Below are 17669 nucleotides of genomic sequence, written 5' to 3' on the forward strand. Positions count from 1 at the left end.
GTGAAGCGTGGGCCCCAGGCGTGTCCCCACCGACCCCCAGCATCCCGGGGAAGGACCTACACTTGTGTTGAGGGGAGCAGTCTACACTGACCCCACACCCCCAGAGAGAGTCACACTCCATGCTGACCTTGGCGTGACCCAGAGAGAGGGGGACAGAGACCCTGGGAGGGTTGGGGGCAGAGACCCAGGCTCTGACAGAATCACCCTGCTCCGCCTGAAGGACTCCACAGTGGCTCAACGAAGCTCAAAGAGAGGGGTCTCCAGGGCCCCACCTCGGCAGCAGGGCCTGAAGGGAAAATGCAGCGAGCCACCCAGGGTGTCGCTGCTGCCCCGAGTGCAAAGGGATGGTATTCACAGGGAAAAGCAAAACCCAGAGGGTAACTCAAGAGAGTGCCCGGGTGCCAGAGGCAAACACAGCTGTGTGGCTTTGGGCAAGTGCCTTGCCCTCTCTGAGCCTAAATTTCCTCCTCAAATAAAAAGACTGTAATAATACAGCCTACTTTCTAGAACTGTGAGGCAATGAAATAGCACTGGGTGCCCTGAAGTCAGGACTGTTTGCCAGTCCCAGGCCGAAAAAGGGCTCTGTAGAAACTTCAGAGACAGCCTCAAATAACCTGAGTAACACAGTGAGGAAGTCATCCCTTTTTCAGTTCTCCTGGTTAAGTTGAGTTGAGAGGCGTGGCTGGCTGCTAAAATATCTTGGCTGTGCTTTCTTTTTAACAGACGAAAGCAGGCCTTGGCTCCAAACCCGAGCAGCCAGCTAGGGAGGTGATCGGTTGCTTTGCTTTTATCGGATCTGTATTTTGTAGTTTGTTTCTTTCTCTTTGTGACAAATGGAATAGGTTTTCCATTTATGGTGATCTTATAAAACTTTTTTCTCTTAAATAAGTGCACAAATTTCCCTTCCTGCCTGAATGTGATCAGTGACTGAGTTCCAAAGAGTGACTAGCAAGGATTTGGAGGATGAAGGAATTTCTTTGGCAATTTATCTAAATCTCTTTGGTCCTTGATTCCAGAAAGAATTCAGATAGCCGGGGAGACCTGCACTGGCGAAAAGCGAGTGAGCCCATTTAAGGACTGGCTTTATGTAAATAATTGCACAAATGGTACATGGATTTGGCAAGAGCTGTGGAGAAAATAAAAGAATGGCTAAATGATACACACGTGGAATAAACAGAGAATACCCTTCACCCAGCTCCTGCAGAATGAGACTTACAACGGACATACCTGCCTTCCTTCCTGAGTCTAACCCCAGGGCACTGGCCTGCCTCAGTTTACCCACTTTCTCCTCTCTCCCTTCTTGACTCCTTCCCTAGAGCCCTTCATCCACCTCCAGCTACATCCTCACTAAACTTCTTCAGGGAATGGTCTAGAACTCCTGCCTTCCAACAGGGAAGCCATGTGGGGCTATTAATATTCAAATTAATTAACATGAAATAAAATATAAAATTCGGGTCGTCAGTCACGGCAGCCACATCTCAAGTGCTCAAGAGCCAGTGGCCGCCATACTGGACGGCACAGATATAGAACATTGCCCTCGTTCCAGAAAGTTCTACCGGACAGTGCTGGTAGACTGTGTGCCTCGCTTCCCACCCTCCTCACTGTGGCCCCTGAAAAGAAAACTGTTCTCCATGAGATCAGCGATTACCTCCATGTCCCCAAATACAATGGTTCCATTGAGGAATCATCTGACCCTGCTCATCCTTGGAGGCCACTCCCGGCCTGGCTGGCCTGACTCCCCTCGCCGGCTGCCCCTTCCCTGCCTCATTTCTGGTTCTCTCTTCCTCTGCACCTCCTTTGCAGGTAGGTGCTCCCCAGAGTGAGGACTCCAGGGGCTTCCCCGGGGTTCTCAAACCCAAAGCCCCAGGGCCAGGCAGGTAACTCAACAGAAAGCAGCATCAGGGAGAACACGCAGGGACGTGCTGCGGCCTGTGGCGCTTTGGGAGCATGATTTGAAGTGTGAATGTTTATCTAGAGGCGTTCACATAGAGGCTTAAAATATATATACTTTTCCAGGTCAAAAACAAAATTTAAAATGGCCAATTTGCAACCTCCCTGACTTGACACATTTTTGCCCGGTGCTGTCTCATCTACCTCCAGTCTTCACTGCCATCTAAGCTTCTCAACTCTTGGACCTGAGTCCAGAGCTCTCCTTTTTTTCCCAGACCTGGATCTCCAGCGGGATGCCTGCACGGTTTTGGGCTCCTGGTAACGCAGAAGGCAGCAGTATTTCCCCAATCTCCCAAGTTCCCGATCCTAGGGTGCCCCACCATCTCCCTAGTCGCTAGAGCGATGGCCAGAAGCCATCCTCACCTCCCCTCCACTCACCCCCACTTCCATCGGTCCCCAAGCTCCAGCCCTGCCTGAATCTCAGCCATGACCCCTTCTTTCCACAGCCCCGGTCTGGCTCAGGTCTCTTTGCCTCCGGCCTGGACCATTGGCCCAGCCTCCTTCCTGGCCTCTCAAACTCCTATACATCCCCTGCAGCCCCAGAGAGGCTTTTCACACCCCAGAGCTGACCCTGACCCTCCCATGGCTCCTCAGCGCCAAAGGACAAGGCCCCAACTCCTCGAGGAGCATCTGAGACCCTGCGTGTTCTGGTCCCACCCACCTCCGCTACCTCCTCTTTGGTGACAATGCTCCTTGCACCCTGAACTTTGCTTCGTTTTCGGGCCACACCACACTCATTCGATGGGACTTTGCACATGTGGTCCTCCTCCCGGAATCGTTTCCTGCGCTCCTCCCTCCGCCCCACCTGCAGCCAACTTATCCTTCAAATGTCGCCTCCATGTCCCCTCCTCCAGAAACCATTAGTCACACTCTGCGTCCCCTCCCCAGTCTTAGCCACACACCCCCCTCCTGGCTCTCAGGGTGCCACTGGCCTCTGAGACCCAGTCCAGAGGTTCCTAAACGTTTCTGACCACACCCCCATCAGCAAAGCGCTTTTGAGCACTCGCCCCCAATCAATGCATAGTTGATTATTTATTTACCCATAATTTGCAGAAGCTGTGCTGCCCTAATAAAACACATCCAGAACAAAACATGCCCAAAAGAGGAATATCTACCTCTCACTCGCCCCCAAGAGGGTCTTGAGAACGAGAAAGCCAGAACCCACTTCAGAGACCACCTTGGAAAAGACCTGGGGCCCTTCGAGGGCGGCAAACCCCCCATGCGGCTCCTGCAGTGTGGCGGTCACCAGCAAAGCGTCTGCAGTGATTGCTACCCGCGAGTGGGGACTGCAGAGATTTCCCGGGGCTGACTCTGTGCCGGGCACTGCTCCAGAAATACTAGGAACGTCAGCTTGTTTAATTTTCAAAGTAACTGCAGAAGATAGGGCTGCATGCAGGCCACGCTCCGTAATGGGTCGAGTTGAGATGATTTGCCCAAAAGGCATGCAACGCAGGTGGGATTTGAACCCTGGCAGGTCCTGTGCACCTATCGATCATGCGACCGTTATCCTCCCTTGAGAGCGGCCGGGTGAAAGTTTCTCGAATGAACGAACGAATGAAACAGGCAGACAGAGACGGCGACACAGAGACAGAGACACACAGAAGAGACGCAGGGAAGGAAAGAAACGGAACCGAGTCCCGGGACTTGAACACTGACCCAGAGCGAGAGAACTGGGTTTGGGGGTGTCTACGCAGACTCCAACCGGGCGCCCGCAGGGGACGCCCTTGGAGGTGTCCGCGGTGACAGCGCGGGAAGGGGCGGGGCGGTGGGCGGGGCCGGCGCTCCGGGGGCGAACCGCTCACCCCGGCTCTGCGGGGTCCACGATGAACGTGGTGCACATCTTCTTCCTGAAGATCTTGGGGATCCAGCTCTGGGGACAGGAAAGGGAGGTGGGGGGGGTGGAAATCCAGCTCAGGCTCCAGGGGACACAAGTCACCCCGCGTCCTCCCCCGGGGCACAGGAGTCGCGACCCCCAGGGCCCTCCTCCCCCAGACCCAGGATTTTCAGCCCCCAGCCCCCTCCCTCCTCCGCGTCCCCGAGGACCCAGGAGTCCGGGCCCCCAGCCGCCTCCTTCAAGCATCTGTGTCTCCAGCGCCCTCCTCTCCTGGGGACCCAGGAGGCTGGACCCCCAGGTCCCTGTTCCCGCACAGCCAGGGACCCGGCCGCCGTACCTGCTCCTTCTCGGTGCCCACCATCCTGCCGCCGCTACCCAAGCTAGCAATCCACCGGCTCCCTACATTCCTTCCAGGAACCCCGCCTTCCAGACACGCCCAGGACAAACCGGATCCGCCACTTGCCAGCCCAGCCAGGGGCGGGGAATCCCAGGGCCAGTCGGCGGGAGGCGGGGAAAGGGGAGGGACCCGGCTGCGGGACGGAGAGGAGCAGAGAGGGGGGATGGAGACTCAGAGAGGGGGACAGAGACCCAGAGAGAGGGGGACAGGGGCCCAGAGAGAGAGGGGAACAGGGGCCCAGAGAGAGAGGGGGACAGGGGCCCAGAGAGAGGGGGACCGAGACCCAGAGAGAGGGGGACAGGGACCCAGAGAGAGGGGGGGACAGGGACCCAGAGAGAGGGGGACGGAGACCCAGAGAGAGAGGGGGACAGGGGCCCAGAGAGAGGGGGACAGGGGCCCAGAGAGAGAGGGGAACAGGGGCCCAGAGAGAGGGGGACCGAGACCCAGAGAGAGGGGGACAGGGACCCAGAGAGAGAGGGGGACAGGGACCCAGAGAGAGGGGGACGGAGACCCAGAGAGAGAGGGGGACGGGGACCCAGAGAGAGAGGGGGACAGGGACCCAGAGAGAGGGGGATGGAACAGAGGGGAGGGGTGCACTGACCCAGAGAGAGGGGAGACAAAGACTTGGTGACAATAGAGGGTCAGATGGGAAGACAGAGGCTTAGAGCAAGGGGATGGAACCAGAACCCCTGGGAGACAGACACCCGGAAAGAGAGGGATGGAGACCCAAAGGGAGAGATGACAGTGACCAGCTGAGGGGTGGGAGGTGTGGACACCCAGAGCCGGGCAGGGTCACCCATCTCCTGCCGGCTGTCTGGGACCGGGACAGCTGTGGCCTCAGTAACCTGGGCCCCCACCCCCCCCCACTGGCTGTATTTATAGCCCTGGCCTGTCCCGTGCCCTGTCCCCAGATCTGAGTTGCAGGGAGAGGAGGTCATGGGTGCTGCGTGTTGGGTAAGGGCTCTTTGCCCCCTTCCAGGGGCTCCATGATGACACCCACTCTCTCACCAAAGTACCCTGCTCTGGCTGTAAACTCCCCATAATGTAAAACCCCGCTGGCCACCGCAGGCGTCCCTCCCCTCAGATATGTCCCTCCTGTCCCTGAGGTGACCCCAGCTCCACCAAAGTGGCCCACGAAATGTCTAACCCGTGTCCTCTCAGCTGCCGAACATGAGCTTGGTGGCAGTCTAAAGCCAAGTTCCCTGGACCCCTCCCCTGGGCATGGAGAGACCCCTCCAGCCACCCCCCAGATGGGAGGAGGAGGAGGAAGAGGTAGTGCTGGCCTGAGGGCCGAGAATAACTCAGAGCTGGGAGTAAATTTAGCCCCACCGAGGGGCGGGGAGAGGCCCCATTGGCTGAGGGGGTGGGGAGGGAGGGCCCGGGGGGGTCAGGGGCTCAGGAGTTTGCTCAGAGGGGTGTCCAGAGCCAGGCAGAGAGGGCCGGAGGAAGGCAGACGGGCAGAGACAGAGAGAGACAAAGCTAGGGAGAGACACAAAGGGAAGCACAGAGACTGGACCCCAAGGAGAGGTGACCCCGACGTGTATCCACAGAGCCGCGGAAGCCGCTGGGGCCAGCGCTGGGGAAGCAATCCTGCCCTCCCGTCCCCATGGGCCACCGTGGGCCATGGCTGCACACTTCCCTCCTCTGGGCTGCCGTGGCCAGCCTGCTCCTCCCCCCCGCCGTGACCCAGCAGCTGAGAGGGGCTGGGCTCGGCCCCAGCAACTGGAACAACAACGCCGCGACGGAGGACGGGTCAGCCGAGTTGGGCCGCCACGTCCACGGTCACGGAGGCCGTGGAGATGGGAAGGGGGGTGTTTCTGCTGAGAATGGACCTCATTTCCCGAGCCCTGGAGGCCACAGAGATGAGGACGAAGATGTCTCCAGTGAAGACGGGCGCCCATTGCAAGGCCGCAGATACCACGGCCACGAGGTCGGGGAAGAGAACGTGTCTGGCGAGGACGTCTTTGCAGAGCATGCGGAGCAGGACCGAGGGCCCGGAAGTAATGGGAAGGAAGATGTAGGTGATTCGGTTGAGCTGGGACACCACCTCCCCAGCCACAGGAACCACGGCCATCAGGAGGAGATCAAGGATGAAGTTGTCTCCAGTGAGCACCACCATGTCCTTCAGCATGTACACCGAGGCCACAGAGAAGAAGAAGATGATGATGATGATGGTGATGATGATGGTGATATCTCCACTGAGTATGAGCAGCAAGCTCACGGGCACCAAGGCCATAGAAAAAAAGAAGAAGAAGATGATGAAGATGATGATGAAGAAGATAATGATGTCTCCACTGAGTATGGGCACCAGGCCCACAGGCACCGAGGCCACAGGGAAGAAGATGATGATGATGAAGAAGATGATGATGTCTCCACTGAGTATGGGCACCAGGCCCACAGGCACCGAGGCCACAGAGAAGAAGATGATGATGATGATGATGTCTCCACTGATTATGGACACCAGGCCCACGGGCACCGAGGTCACAGAGGAGAAGAAGAAGAAGATGATGATGATGATGATGATGATGTCTCCACTGATTATGGACACCAGGCCCACGGGCACCGAGGTCACAGAGGAGAAGAAGAAGAAGATGATGATGATGATGATGATGATGTCTCCACTGATTATGGACACCAGGCCCACGGGCACCAAGGTCACAGAGGAGAAGAAGAAGATGATGATGATGATGATGATGTCTCCACTGATTATGGACACCAGGCCCACGGGCACCAAGGTCACAGAGGAGAAGAAGAAAATGATGATGATGATGATGATGTCTCCACTGATTATGGACACCAGGCCCACGGGCACCGAGGCCACAGTAACGAAGAGGATGAGGATGTCCCAGCTGAACACCATTACCATGACCCCAGCCACAGGCACAGAGGCCATGGAGACAAGGACGATGAAGATGAGGATGTGTCCACTGAACACTGGCACCGTGTCCCCACACATGCCCACCACGGCCTTGGAGAAGAGGAGGAGGAAGAGGAGGAGATCACAGTCACCATGTTCAGTCACCACGTTCCAAGCCCCCAACCCCAAGGCCACCAGAGCGATGAAGAAGACTTCCCAGATGAATCCAGAAAAGCAGTCCCTGGTCATGACCACCACAGAGTACCCAGGGAGGAAGATGAGGACGTCTCCGCTGAGCTTGGCCACAAATCTCCCAGCCACAGGCAACACGGCCCTGGAGATGAAGGGATGGGCCACGGTCACGGAGGCCCCACTGAGGAGGAGCTCAGCCACCAGCTCCCAGAGCATACAGGAGCCAAGGACAGAAGTGACTGGAGAGATTCTGGGGAGGAAGAAGAAGAGGAAGAGGACCATGGCTCCCAAGAGGAAGAAGATGAAACTTCAGAGCAGGGAGAGAAAAGCACCCAGCACAGTGCCCTGGACCAGGAGGATGAGGAGGAGGGCCATGGCCTCAGCCTGAGCCAGGAGGAGGAGGAGGAGGAGGAGTACAGGAGAGAAGAGAGAGCTGAGGTTCAGGCCCCACTAGGCCAAGGACGCCAGGAGGAGGAGGCACCATTGCCCTTCACCATTATTCCCAACCCACTGGCCGGGGGAGAGGTGGCTGGAGGTGCCTCTAGTGAGGAGGAGAGCGATGAGGATACCGGTAAGCAGCCTGGCCAGGTGGGGGTGGGTGGAGCAGAGTCAGCCTGGGTCACTGCTGCCCTCCTGTCCCCACAGGTCCAGAGGATGCCCAAGAGTACGGGAACTACCAGCCAGGGTCGCTGTGTGGCTACTGCTCCTTCTGCAAGGCAGGTCCCCAGCTCAGAGCATCCACCAGGCTGGCCCTGGAATGGTCCCGGGGGCCTTAGGGAGCCATGGGTGGGCTCTGAGCAAGGAAGGGGCAGGGGTGATGGGGCTGGGGACTGTGGGGACCACAGGGAAGGCAGGGTGGGCAGAGCACCCACAAGTCCAGCCCAGTGGCTGGGGGGACATGGTGTTGTCCTGAGACAGGGAACCCTGGAGTAAAAGGAGGGCAGGTTTGGGGAGAAGATGCTGAACTCAATTGGAGGTAACTGAGGGTACAGCCTCTGGAGAAATGTGCAGCGGGCAGGGATGGGCTGGTGGGTGTCTCCCAAGTATTAGGGTTTCCGTCTAACCAGGCTCCTCCATCCCCAGCGATGCACTGAGTGTGAGAAGTGTCACTGTGATGAGGAGAACATGGGAGAGCACTGTGATCAGTGCCAGGTGAGGCCACCCCCAGACCCAAGGCCCCTGTGAGGGCTCAGGATGGCACGGGAACATCTCAGGACCTCTTGACCTTAAATCTCAGCCTCTGACCCCAGACTGGCCCGCCTCTTACCCATCCCACCACGCAGCCTTGACTCTAGTGCCCCATTCTGACTCCGAACTTGACTTCAAGCTAATCTCCGCGTCCGCTGGGGCCCCCGACCGGGCTCTGACTCCGCCCCTAGCCACGCCCTGCCGCTCACTCTCCCTCCTCATTTCCTCCTCCCCCACCGCCAGCACTGCCAGTTCTGCTACCTCTGCCCGCTGGTCTGCGAGACGGTCTGCACACCAGGTGAGCGTGGGAGAGGCCAAATCGGAGGGGTGGGGCGGAGCGAGATGGGAGGCGTGGCCAAGGCGCTGAGCGTGCGGGTGGGGTGGGGTTTGCACTAAGGGGCGGGGCCTGGTCGAAAGGAAAGTTTGGGAGACTCGCTGAGGCCAAGGAGGCGGGAAGGGGTGGAGGGTTGAAGAGTTGAAGGGAGGGCCTAGAGCCCAGTGGGCAGGGCCAATGCAGATAGACTTCGGAGGGCGGAGCCACCGGGTAGCGAGACCGCCCGGAGCCTGCAGAAAGGGGCGGGGCTGGAAGGAATGGCTCCTGGGGGTAGGAATAAGAAAAAAGGGAGCGGAGCCAGCCCTGACACCGCACTCCGTGCAAAGTGATCCCTAATTATCACCCATGGAGTACCTCTAAGCCTCTTCTCTCCCACAGGAAGCTACGTGGACTATTTTTCCTCCTCCTTGTACCAGTAAGTGTATGAGGGGGGAAGTTTAGGGCCCCGCTTAGAGGAGACTGAGTCTGAACCCCCCGAAAGGCGCCGTCCCGCTCTCCGTTAGTGGATGACCCTGGGACTCCATTTCCCCGCCCGTGAAGTGGGCTAATTAACGATCCCTAAGCGCCCTGGGGTGAGCCCTGGACACTTCGGCCCTCTGACCTGTGTCCTACCCTCCAGGGCCCTCGCGGACATGCTGGAAACTCCGGAACCCTGACCCCGCCGCGAGGCCGCAGCGCAGACGCACCTCCCCGGCCCTCCAGTCCCTTTCCACAAGCCCTATTTATTTCTCGGAATAAACTTGCTCCCCGAAACCCCAACGTCAGACGCGGAGTCTGGAATCTCAGGGTATCAGAGAACGTGGGTGTGGGCCGGGGACCTGGACTCCCGGGTCCTCCGGGTGCTGGGTGTGGTTACTCAAGGCCCTGACAAATGAAGCAGTCAACACGGGAGCTTTTTGAAACAGTTCTCTTTACCCGTGATCACTGAGTGACGCCTGGGGCAGGGAGGCGGACTGAGAGTCGGGGGGTGGGGGCTCCCTCCCACCGTCCCCGCTTCCCCCCCCACTCCACGTCGCCCAGTTGCATCTTGGAAAGAGGATTCTCCCATGCAAACCCCGGAGCCGGAGGGGAACGGGGAGCGCACTTCTGCGCTCCCATCCCCCGGGGCACGGATACGGCCACAGCACGGGGGGCGGGGGGGGGCCGGGGACACGAGACACGGGGGAGGGAAAGGGGATCCCGCCCGCAGCTGGCTGACCCCGGGAACCGGCGACCGGACGCGGTGGGGCGGGGCCGAGTGGCACAGGGGGCGAGGCTTGTAGCAGCGAATCCCCCCTCCCCTCCTTTCGGACGAAGAAGGAAGACTTGGGCCCCGCGATTGGGGAGGAAAAAAGGGGGGAGAGGGTAGCCTCTCCTCGCATGCGGCCCGGGAGGGAAGCCCCGCCCCCTTCCCGCCGGGAAAGGGCACCTGTCTCCCATCGGAAACCGAACAATAAATTACAAAGTAGAGAAAAGGGAGGCGGAGGTGGGGGGCGGGATTTCTTCCTGCCCTTTTCCTTCCCCCTCTCAGTCCAGTTCATGTGGGTTGGTCCAGGCCCAGTCCATTCGCGAGGCGGGGGAGCGCACCCCCCGCTCGCTGTACAGATGGTGCAGTCCGCGGCGCGAGCTCCCCCGCCCGCTCTCCCAGGCGAGACCATACTCTGGGCAGGAGGGGGAACAGCCCAGCCTCTGGAAGATTCTTCCGTCCGAGGGAGGTCACCTGCATTGACGCCGGGCAGTGCGTGGAACAACGAAGGTCCATTGTGCCGCCCCGCACCCCCAAGGCCGCGCAGTCCTCACCTGGAGGTCTACACTAGCAGGAATAGGTCCGGACCGAGACGCCGTCTGCCCGGGAACTCCCAGAGGACTGGCCTGGAGCGAGAGCGGGCAGCGGTTCAGCCTGGAACGCACACACCCCACTTCCTCCCCAGGGCTGTTCCGAACTCTTGAGTCATCCCTTGGGTTTCCCCTCCCGGTATCCCAACAACGGGCAGCCCACGACCACCAGGCTCCTCGCCCGTTTCCCTCCCTTCCCCGCAGCCACGGATTCATCCCACGTGTCCCAGGTTGCACTGAGCGAGTTCATTTCCCGGGAAGGGAGGACTGGGAGAGAACGGGCTAAGCCATCTCAGAGCCTGGCCAGGGAGGCTTCTGGAAGGTTGGGTTAGTCCATTTCCCACCCTGGGAGAGGGAAAGAGGGGCTGTCGCATTTGGGAACCCGCCCCCCACCTTCTGGCTGCAGCTTGCGGAGAGGGAGCCCCGGCGAGCCCAGGGCTCCTGCTGCTGCCGAACGGAAGTTGGGGGGCAACATCTCAGCCGAGTCGGGGGTTACGCCGCGGAGGTCCTTCTCTCTGAACATCTTCCGCCAGGATGGGGAGCGGCTGAAGGACTTGGAGCTGTCCTAGGAACAAGGGCCGGGCAGCCGGTGAGGGAAAGGGGACGCGTCCTGGCTCCGCCGCCTCCCTTTCACTCCACCCCTCCGCGGGGCTCGCGCTCTTAACCACGCCCCTCGCCCGACCACGCCCCCAGCCTTCACTGCGAGCGCCCCGCCCACAGCAGCTCTGATCTTGGGCTGCTGAGGCGCCCACCTCGTCCAGCCGTCTGTCTGTGCCCAAGGAGATGAGGTTGCTGAATTCCTTCTCCAGGAGCTGCCGGGCCTGGGGAAGGGAGATGGAAGTGGGGTTGCAGCGCGTCCCCTGCGAGGTGGGGATGGCCAGTGTGCCCCGGGCCGAGCGGCAGCTCACCTGAGCATTCTGCGTGGGGATCTGCAGGAGCAAGGCCAGATCCGAGTAGTCGAAAGTCTCGTCCAGGGCAAGCAGCGCCCCGTGCACCCCGCTCTCCGTGAGGTTCGTGGCGAACTCCTTCAAGCCCAGCCCGGACACCCAACCCATGACCCGCTCGTTGGACCACACCATCACGTCTGAGAAAGGAAGGGACCCTCAGCCGCGCCCCTCCCCTGGCTAGCCCCGTCCAGATTAGCCCATATCTCCAGGCCCCATTTTCCCCTCGCCCCCAACCCCCTTCTCCTGGCTCCCAGCGGGACTCCTACGCTCCTACCCACCTCGGATCTGGGTCTGACTTTCCTCTCGCCTCCGCTCCAGGTCCTTTCGGTCATAGTTGAGCCGTTTCAGGCACATAATCCCATAATGCAGACTCACCCTAAGCAAAGGGGTAGGCACAGGTGAACCCCGGCAACCCCACTAGCTGCGGCTTCTCTTGTGTCCTCCCCATTGGCTGTGGTCTTGTGGGAGAGGTTGGGAAGCTGTTCCACTGGGTCAGTGCTACTTGATCGTTGACCCTCCCAGTAGAGAGGGGATAGCAACAGGCAGTTCCTATTGGCTAACCACTGGCCAAAGACTCCCTAGGGGTGGGGCTTCCCTCGGGCTATCCCCATTGGCCAGGCAGCCCCCACCTGTGGAAGCTGTCCACCATCTTGAGTTGGCCCCGGAGCTCCTTCTTGTTAAGGTGATCTAACATGCGGGCGTCCACCAACGACTCCATGAAGTAGCTGCGGTACTGGGGCAGCCCCAGGCTGGGCAGCCAGTCGTTGCCCACCCACTCGTGGTTCATGTCGCCATATGCCAGGATCTGGGGCCATGGGCAGGTGGGGAAGGGTCAGGCCCTCTGTCCCTTTCCCAGGCATGTATGAAAAGGTTACAGTCCCCAACCCTCCAAGCCAAGGTTGTTCTTTCCCCCATCCCATACAGGACAATGACCAATCTCTGCTCAGGACAATGGACCCATCTAAAGTTGTCTCCTAGCCCTTCATGATGACAGGATAGGTTCTTGGCTACTCAAAATGTGGTCCTTGGACCCAAAGACTCCACATCACTTGGCACTGCAGAATCTCAGGCCCCACCCCAGACCTACTGAATTAATAAATCTATATTTCCACAAGCCTCCCAGTTGTTTTAAATCATACAGTTAAGCGTAAAAAGCACTGGTCTAGCACTGTCCCAACTCAGAACAATGGATCAGGCTAACATCACTGCTCCCAAGTCATGAGAATGGATTCTTCCAACGGAGCTCATCCGTGCAATAAATGTCACGAAAATACTAGCCTAATGCTATCTGGCCCCGGACAATATTCTGGATCAGTCCGAAATCCTTCACTCCGTTGAGGCTAAGGAGCTAATCCACACCTCCCCCTGGCCCGGTAAAAAGATCCCGGTTCGACGCATTTCTGCCACATTAGGAGAGTTTACACCTCCCCCTTCTCCAGAACAAAGTGTGGCTCCTTCTCCCCAACTTCTCGGCCTCCCGTGCCCCACAGGCCGCTTCCGCCTTTGCCCCGGTACACTGGAAGAGTCCCATTGTCCCCTCAACCCCCGGGGAAACAGGCTGCTCGGCGTCTCCCGGGACTTTGAGCAACGGGACAGCTCCTAGAGCCCCGGCGCCCCACCATGATGGAACGGCCCGTGCGCCTCGCTGACAGTGGACCAGTCCCGGCTTCCCACCCCGCAAAGTCACGAAGAAACAGTCGCAGGCGAGCAGGGCGCAGCGCCCCCTCGCGGTGACGATGAAAGGTTCCGGCGAGGGGAGGGGCGGAGCTCGGAGGGGGAGGGGCGTCCATGCAGCGTGCACAGCCTGCGCATGCGCCCCCGCCCCGCCCCGCGCCCCCTACCTGCTCCCAGCTGATCTCCTTGGTCTCCTGACCCGTTAGTGGGAAGAGGGGAGAGAAGGGGCGGGTTACGGGGGAGGGATGCACAGACGGACAGACAGCCACAGGCTCGTTCCCCGCCCCCACCCCTGGGGAGAGTCGTGCCACCCCCAAGGCCGCCGGCAGGGGGCACTCACAGGCTTGGTGGTGGCGGTGAGGGACTCCATCTCCTCGTGCGTCATCCACACGTTCCCTGTGGACTGAGGGGCGGGGAGAGTTACAGGAGGTGGGAGAGGGGGATCCCGATGGGGGGACCGAAGGGGGTGGTGCTCCCGGAGCCCCAGGCCACGTGCACTGAGCCTGCCTGGTCTTCGGCTCAGAAAAGGTAGCCACTGCTCAGGGCTGGGCAGTGTCAGAAAGAAAAGGATCCCTCATTTATTGCGCACCTGCTGTGTTCTAGGCTCACAAAAGCGCCAGCTTGGGGGCTGCGCCAATGCGGGTTTGAATTGGGGCCCCGCGGGGCATGTGGCTACGTGGTCCTGGGAAAAGGACGTGGCCTCTCCAGACCACACCACGTATTTACAGAATGAAGATTCAGAAGGAGGCGGCGGACAGCTCCGTGGCAAATGTTGGGGACCTGGGATGCTCCCTGTTATTTGGCACTTGCAACCCCAGTTAGAGATTCATACATTGACTCAAATATTGATGGATTTCTTCTGGAGTCCAGGCACGTTCTTGGGTCAGGGATCCAGTGAAGATCACCACAGCCGAGGCCCCTTCCAGGGCGTGGGAAATCTGACTATGGACTGAATATTGGATGAAATTCACAATCACGCTAAGCTTTTTAGGTGTGAGAACAGCATTGTGGCTCTGCAGAAAAATGTTATATTCGGAAGATGCTTCCTGAAGTAATTTTTTCCGGCAAGCTTGTCATGATGCCTGCAAATTCCTTTCAAGTGTTTCAGATCCATGCACACATATATGTAAACAGCAAGTATAGCAAAGGGGTAACAACTGCGAAATTAGGTGACGGGTACATAAAACTTTTCTGTATGTTTGAAATTGCCTTAAAAATGGGAACAAAAGGATAAAATGTTAGAAGGTGGCACATGCTATGGAGAGAAATGAGAAGGTGTTGATGTGCAGGGGTGACTGAGACGGTGACTTAGTTTGGGGGGTTAGAGGGGCCTCTTGGAGGTGGTGACCTTTGAGCTGGGCCCTCAAGGATGAGTAGGAGGCAGCCACGGCGAAAACAGGAGGAGCGGTCCAAGCCAAGAGAACAGCAGGTGCCAAGGCCCTGAGGTGGCATAAAGCAATGTGTTCACGCAACTAGGACTGGGGGAGCTGGAGCCGGTAAGCCCAGCAGGGGCTCCTCCCGTGGGGCCTGGGATGGGACCACAAGGGCTTGGCGTCTTCTCTGAGATGGTCCCTCTGGCTGCGCGTGGAAAAGATGGGATCCAGGCTGGAGGAGGCAGGGGGACAGCAGTCCCAGTATTGGCCAGGCAGAGGACAAGAGGTGGCCGGGCCAGGGGCACTCACCGTGCGGGAGGAGGCGGGAGCCGAGGGGGAGGTGAGCGAGACCATCTCCTGGATGGCCAGGCGCAGCTTGAGCCGGTGCAGCGGGTTGCTGATGCCGATCTCCCGCTGGATCTCTGTGTCCGACAGGTTGGCCATGATGGCACCGCTCTTGACATTGGCCCGGCAGGCAGCCACATACCAGGCGGGCATGCCTACCCACAGCTAGGCCAGGGAGGGAGGCGGGGGGAGGGGGAGTGGGGGGGCAGATGGGGGAGAAACCGAGACATGGGAAAGTTGGCAGTGAGGACAGACAGGGCAAGACAGAGACATGGGGGAGTAGAGGGAGACATGGTGGGATGGACAGAACGGTAGTGCCCAATCAGAGGGGGGAGGCAGAAAGGGGTGGAACAGATATGGGAAAAGAAAGGAGAAAGGACATTGGGAGACAGATGTGAGCAGGGTGACCCCAAGATATAGAAGGAAATGTGGGGGGGGAGGCAAAGACACAGAGATGGGGAGGCAGAAAAACAGAGACAGAAAATCCCACCGAGAGGGAGTGAAACATGGGGGGGGTGGTGACAAAGGGACAGAGAGAAGCACCCGGAGATCAGGGAGCAAGGTGGGCGTGGCCAGAGGGGCAGTAGGGGGTGGAAGGGGGTAGAAGCCATTTAGATCAATGGCAAATCGGACCCCTCCTGCCTCCCACACCCACCCCACCCACCCACCAAGGGTGGAACTGGGTGGAACTGACCAGCCCCTATAGATGGGGCTGTCACAGAGATTGGGGGTCAAGTCCGGCTGTTGCTGGGCCCAGTACCTCCAGCCAGGAGACCACGGTGGGCCCGTCCCAGGCAGCAAATGGCAGGCCCTGGCGGCAGGCCTCTTCCAGGAGTTCATGTCTGGGGTTGGGGTGGGGGGTGGAGGAAGTGGGGACAGGGCAGGAACTGTCAGGAGGGGAGACCCCAGCCCTCCTGGATGTCCGCCTTCCCCCCACCCTCCATAAAAGCACTTTCCATGGATGTGGAGAACATGGTAGCAGGTTAAAAAATATGTGTCAATCTCTGGATCTTTTGTTTGTTTTTACTCCCACAAGAGGGAGAGAAACTCTAGGGGTCCCCAGGTTCTTAGGCCAGCAGGTTCGGGATCTCACACGCCCCCTGCGAGCATTTTCCTTGCACTGAGGTCACCGCCACACACACAGACTCACTTCCTCTTGCTCCTTCGGTCCTTGTCTCCCGGGCCTGTCAGCTTGGCGAGCCCCAGAGGGTCTGTGGCCAGTGTCTCATCAGAGGGGGTTCCAGCTGGAGGCAGGGAGGGGTCAACATTTGGAAAGGCTCAAGGGGGTGCAGAATCTCTCAGGCCGCGGGTGGTGAGAAGGATTTCAGGAAGGCAGGGACCCCAGGGGAGAAGCGACGGAAAACACACCAAGGGAGTGATAAACCCAGACGGGGACCGGAGTGGCCTCCCCAGGCAGTGAAGTGATGACATCCCAGAGCAGGGCTGGGTTCCCTTGGCTGGCCCCGGGGAGGTGGGGGAGGATTCCCTGGCTCATAGCATTTGCCAATTTCCACGGTATAAATAATCCCACTGGGGTGGATTGAATCACATCTCCCACGAAGACATGTTCAAGTCCCAACTCCCAGCCCTGTGGGTGTGATCTAATTTGTAAATAGGGCCTTCAAAGATTCTATTTGGATGAGGCCAAACTGAAGCAGGGTGGGCCTTAATCTAATATGGCTGAGGTCTTATAAGCAGAGGAAATTGGACATGGCGGAGAAGCCCGAGAAGGGGAGAGAGGTCACATGACAGAGGTAAAGAAGCATCTACAAGCCAAGGAACGCCGAGGATTGCTGGCAAGCCAGCACCAGAACGCTACAGACTCCAGGAGAAAGCCCGGCCTGGCGAGACCTTGATTTTGGATTTCCAGCCTCCAAAACTGTGAGACAATGAATTCCTGTGGCTTAAGCCAACCAGTTTGTGGTACTTGTCATAGGAGCCCTGGCAAACTCAGATGCCCACCACGGCCAATTTCAGGATACCAATGTGATGTCAGCCGGCTCACACAATCCCTGAAAGTGGAACACTTGCTTCTTGCAAGTCTCTGGCACACCTCTGGGAGGTGCACTGCCCTCAGGCGCTCCTCCCTCCTTCTCTACCTTAAAAACACCTACACGAACTAACAAATTTATCTGACCCAGTCAGTCACCCGTGCAGGCCCCAAAAGGCCCCTTCCTTTTCCCTTCTCCTCCCCTCTACCTCTGCCAAGTCCTTTCCCTTCCATATTCTGAATGAACACAAACGAATGAAAACATGAATGAAGAGCAGAAGAATATGTGAAGAAGGAAGGAAGGGAGGTAAGGAAGAAGGAAGGGTTGGAATCAGGACACTTACCCAGAGAAGAGCTGTCCCGGCCTGGAGGCCCCATCCGCCCCTTCTCCTTCTTGCCAAAGAGACGACCTATGGATGACTTGATGCTCTTCTTCTTTGGAGCTTTGTGCAGGGAATCCGGGGTGCCTTCACTGGGTGAGCAGGGAGAGTGAGGGCAGAGCTCATCTGGGATGCCCAGCCCCTCCCAAGTCCTTACCCACTCCCTGGGCTCCTCCTCTCCCCAGGCAAACCCCTCCTTGCTCCCATCCCTTGTCCCTGCTGACCTGCCCCGTGAGGGGCCCCCGTCTTCCAAGGACCCCGCTTGCAGTGCCAAGGCCTGGGTCATTCTCTCAAGGCGAGCGGAACGGGGAGTAGGAGGTGGGGTGTCTCCTGGGATGGTTGGTCCCTCCCCTCGAGGAGCCCCAGCTTCCTCCTTGGGGACGTGATTCTGGG

The 17669-nt window shown here is 58.8% G+C and overlaps 3 protein-coding genes across 6 annotated transcripts in view; 1 reads left to right on the forward strand and 2 right to left on the reverse strand.

Moving 5' to 3' along the window:
• Window positions 1-4277, reverse strand: part of TRPM4 (transient receptor potential cation channel subfamily M member 4) — a 31197-nt gene extending 26920 nt beyond the window's left edge. Inside the window, 2 exon segments of the mRNA XM_037818997.1 lie at window positions 3753-3820; window positions 4122-4277. Coding sequence (XP_037674925.1) covers window positions 3753-3820; window positions 4122-4145 — 92 coding nt within the window. The 5' untranslated portion in view covers window positions 4146-4277.
• PPFIA3 (PTPRF interacting protein alpha 3) overlaps window positions 1-17669 on the reverse strand; it is a 30105-nt gene that overhangs the window by 104 nt on the left and 12332 nt on the right. The window contains exons 17-30 of one of the 3 annotated variants that reach the window (XM_037818992.1): window positions 17501-17664; window positions 17241-17368; window positions 16057-16150; window positions 15667-15748; window positions 14871-15071; window positions 13529-13591; window positions 13356-13382; window positions 12144-12319; window positions 11793-11890; window positions 11476-11651; window positions 11320-11388; window positions 10961-11132; window positions 10532-10603; window positions 9652-10451 (exon numbers count right to left, since the gene is read on the reverse strand). In XM_037818992.1, coding sequence (XP_037674920.1) covers window positions 10545-10603; window positions 10961-11132; window positions 11320-11388; window positions 11476-11651; window positions 11793-11890; window positions 12144-12319; window positions 13356-13382; window positions 13529-13591; window positions 14871-15071; window positions 15667-15748; window positions 16057-16150; window positions 17241-17368; window positions 17501-17664 — 1509 coding nt within the window. In that variant the 3' untranslated portion in view covers window positions 9652-10451; window positions 10532-10544. Of the gene's footprint in view, window positions 1-9651; window positions 10452-10531; window positions 10604-10960; window positions 11133-11319; window positions 11389-11475; window positions 11652-11792; window positions 11891-12143; window positions 12320-13355; window positions 13383-13528; window positions 13592-14870; window positions 15072-15666; window positions 15749-16056; window positions 16151-17240; window positions 17369-17500; window positions 17665-17669 lie in introns of those variants that run through there. The other 2 variants (XM_037818990.1, XM_037818991.1) reach the window with 2 other exon arrangements.
• On the forward strand, window positions 5609-9652 carry HRC (histidine rich calcium binding protein). 2 transcript variants are annotated; one of them, XM_037818993.1, is made up of 6 exons: window positions 5609-7801; window positions 7876-7946; window positions 8314-8382; window positions 8662-8716; window positions 9131-9167; window positions 9372-9652. In XM_037818993.1, the coding sequence occupies exons 1-6, from the start codon at window positions 5788-5790 to the stop codon at window positions 9406-9408; spliced, it is 2283 nt and encodes a 760-aa protein (XP_037674921.1). In that variant the 5' UTR covers window positions 5609-5787; the 3' UTR covers window positions 9409-9652. The 2 variants fall into 2 exon arrangements, with proteins under 2 accessions (XP_037674921.1, XP_037674923.1); XM_037818995.1 differs by having other exon boundaries at window positions 8671-8716.

This window comes from Choloepus didactylus, chromosome 27 (assembly GCF_015220235.1).
Source record: "Choloepus didactylus isolate mChoDid1 chromosome 27, mChoDid1.pri, whole genome shotgun sequence".
Lineage (NCBI taxonomy): Eukaryota > Metazoa > Chordata > Mammalia > Pilosa > Megalonychidae > Choloepus > Choloepus didactylus.

Coding starts and splice junctions, on each gene's coding strand:
- HRC (XM_037818993.1), top strand. CDS start 5,788: ATGGGCCACCGTGGGCCATGGCTGCACACTTCCCTCCTCTGGGCTGCC. Junction 8,717..9,130: donor CGAGACGGTCTGCACACCAG/GTGAGCGTGGGA, acceptor TCTCTCCCACAG/GAAGCTACGTGGACTATTTT. Junction 9,168..9,371: donor TTTTCCTCCTCCTTGTACCA/GTAAGTGTATGA, acceptor CCTACCCTCCAG/GGCCCTCGCGGACATGCTGG.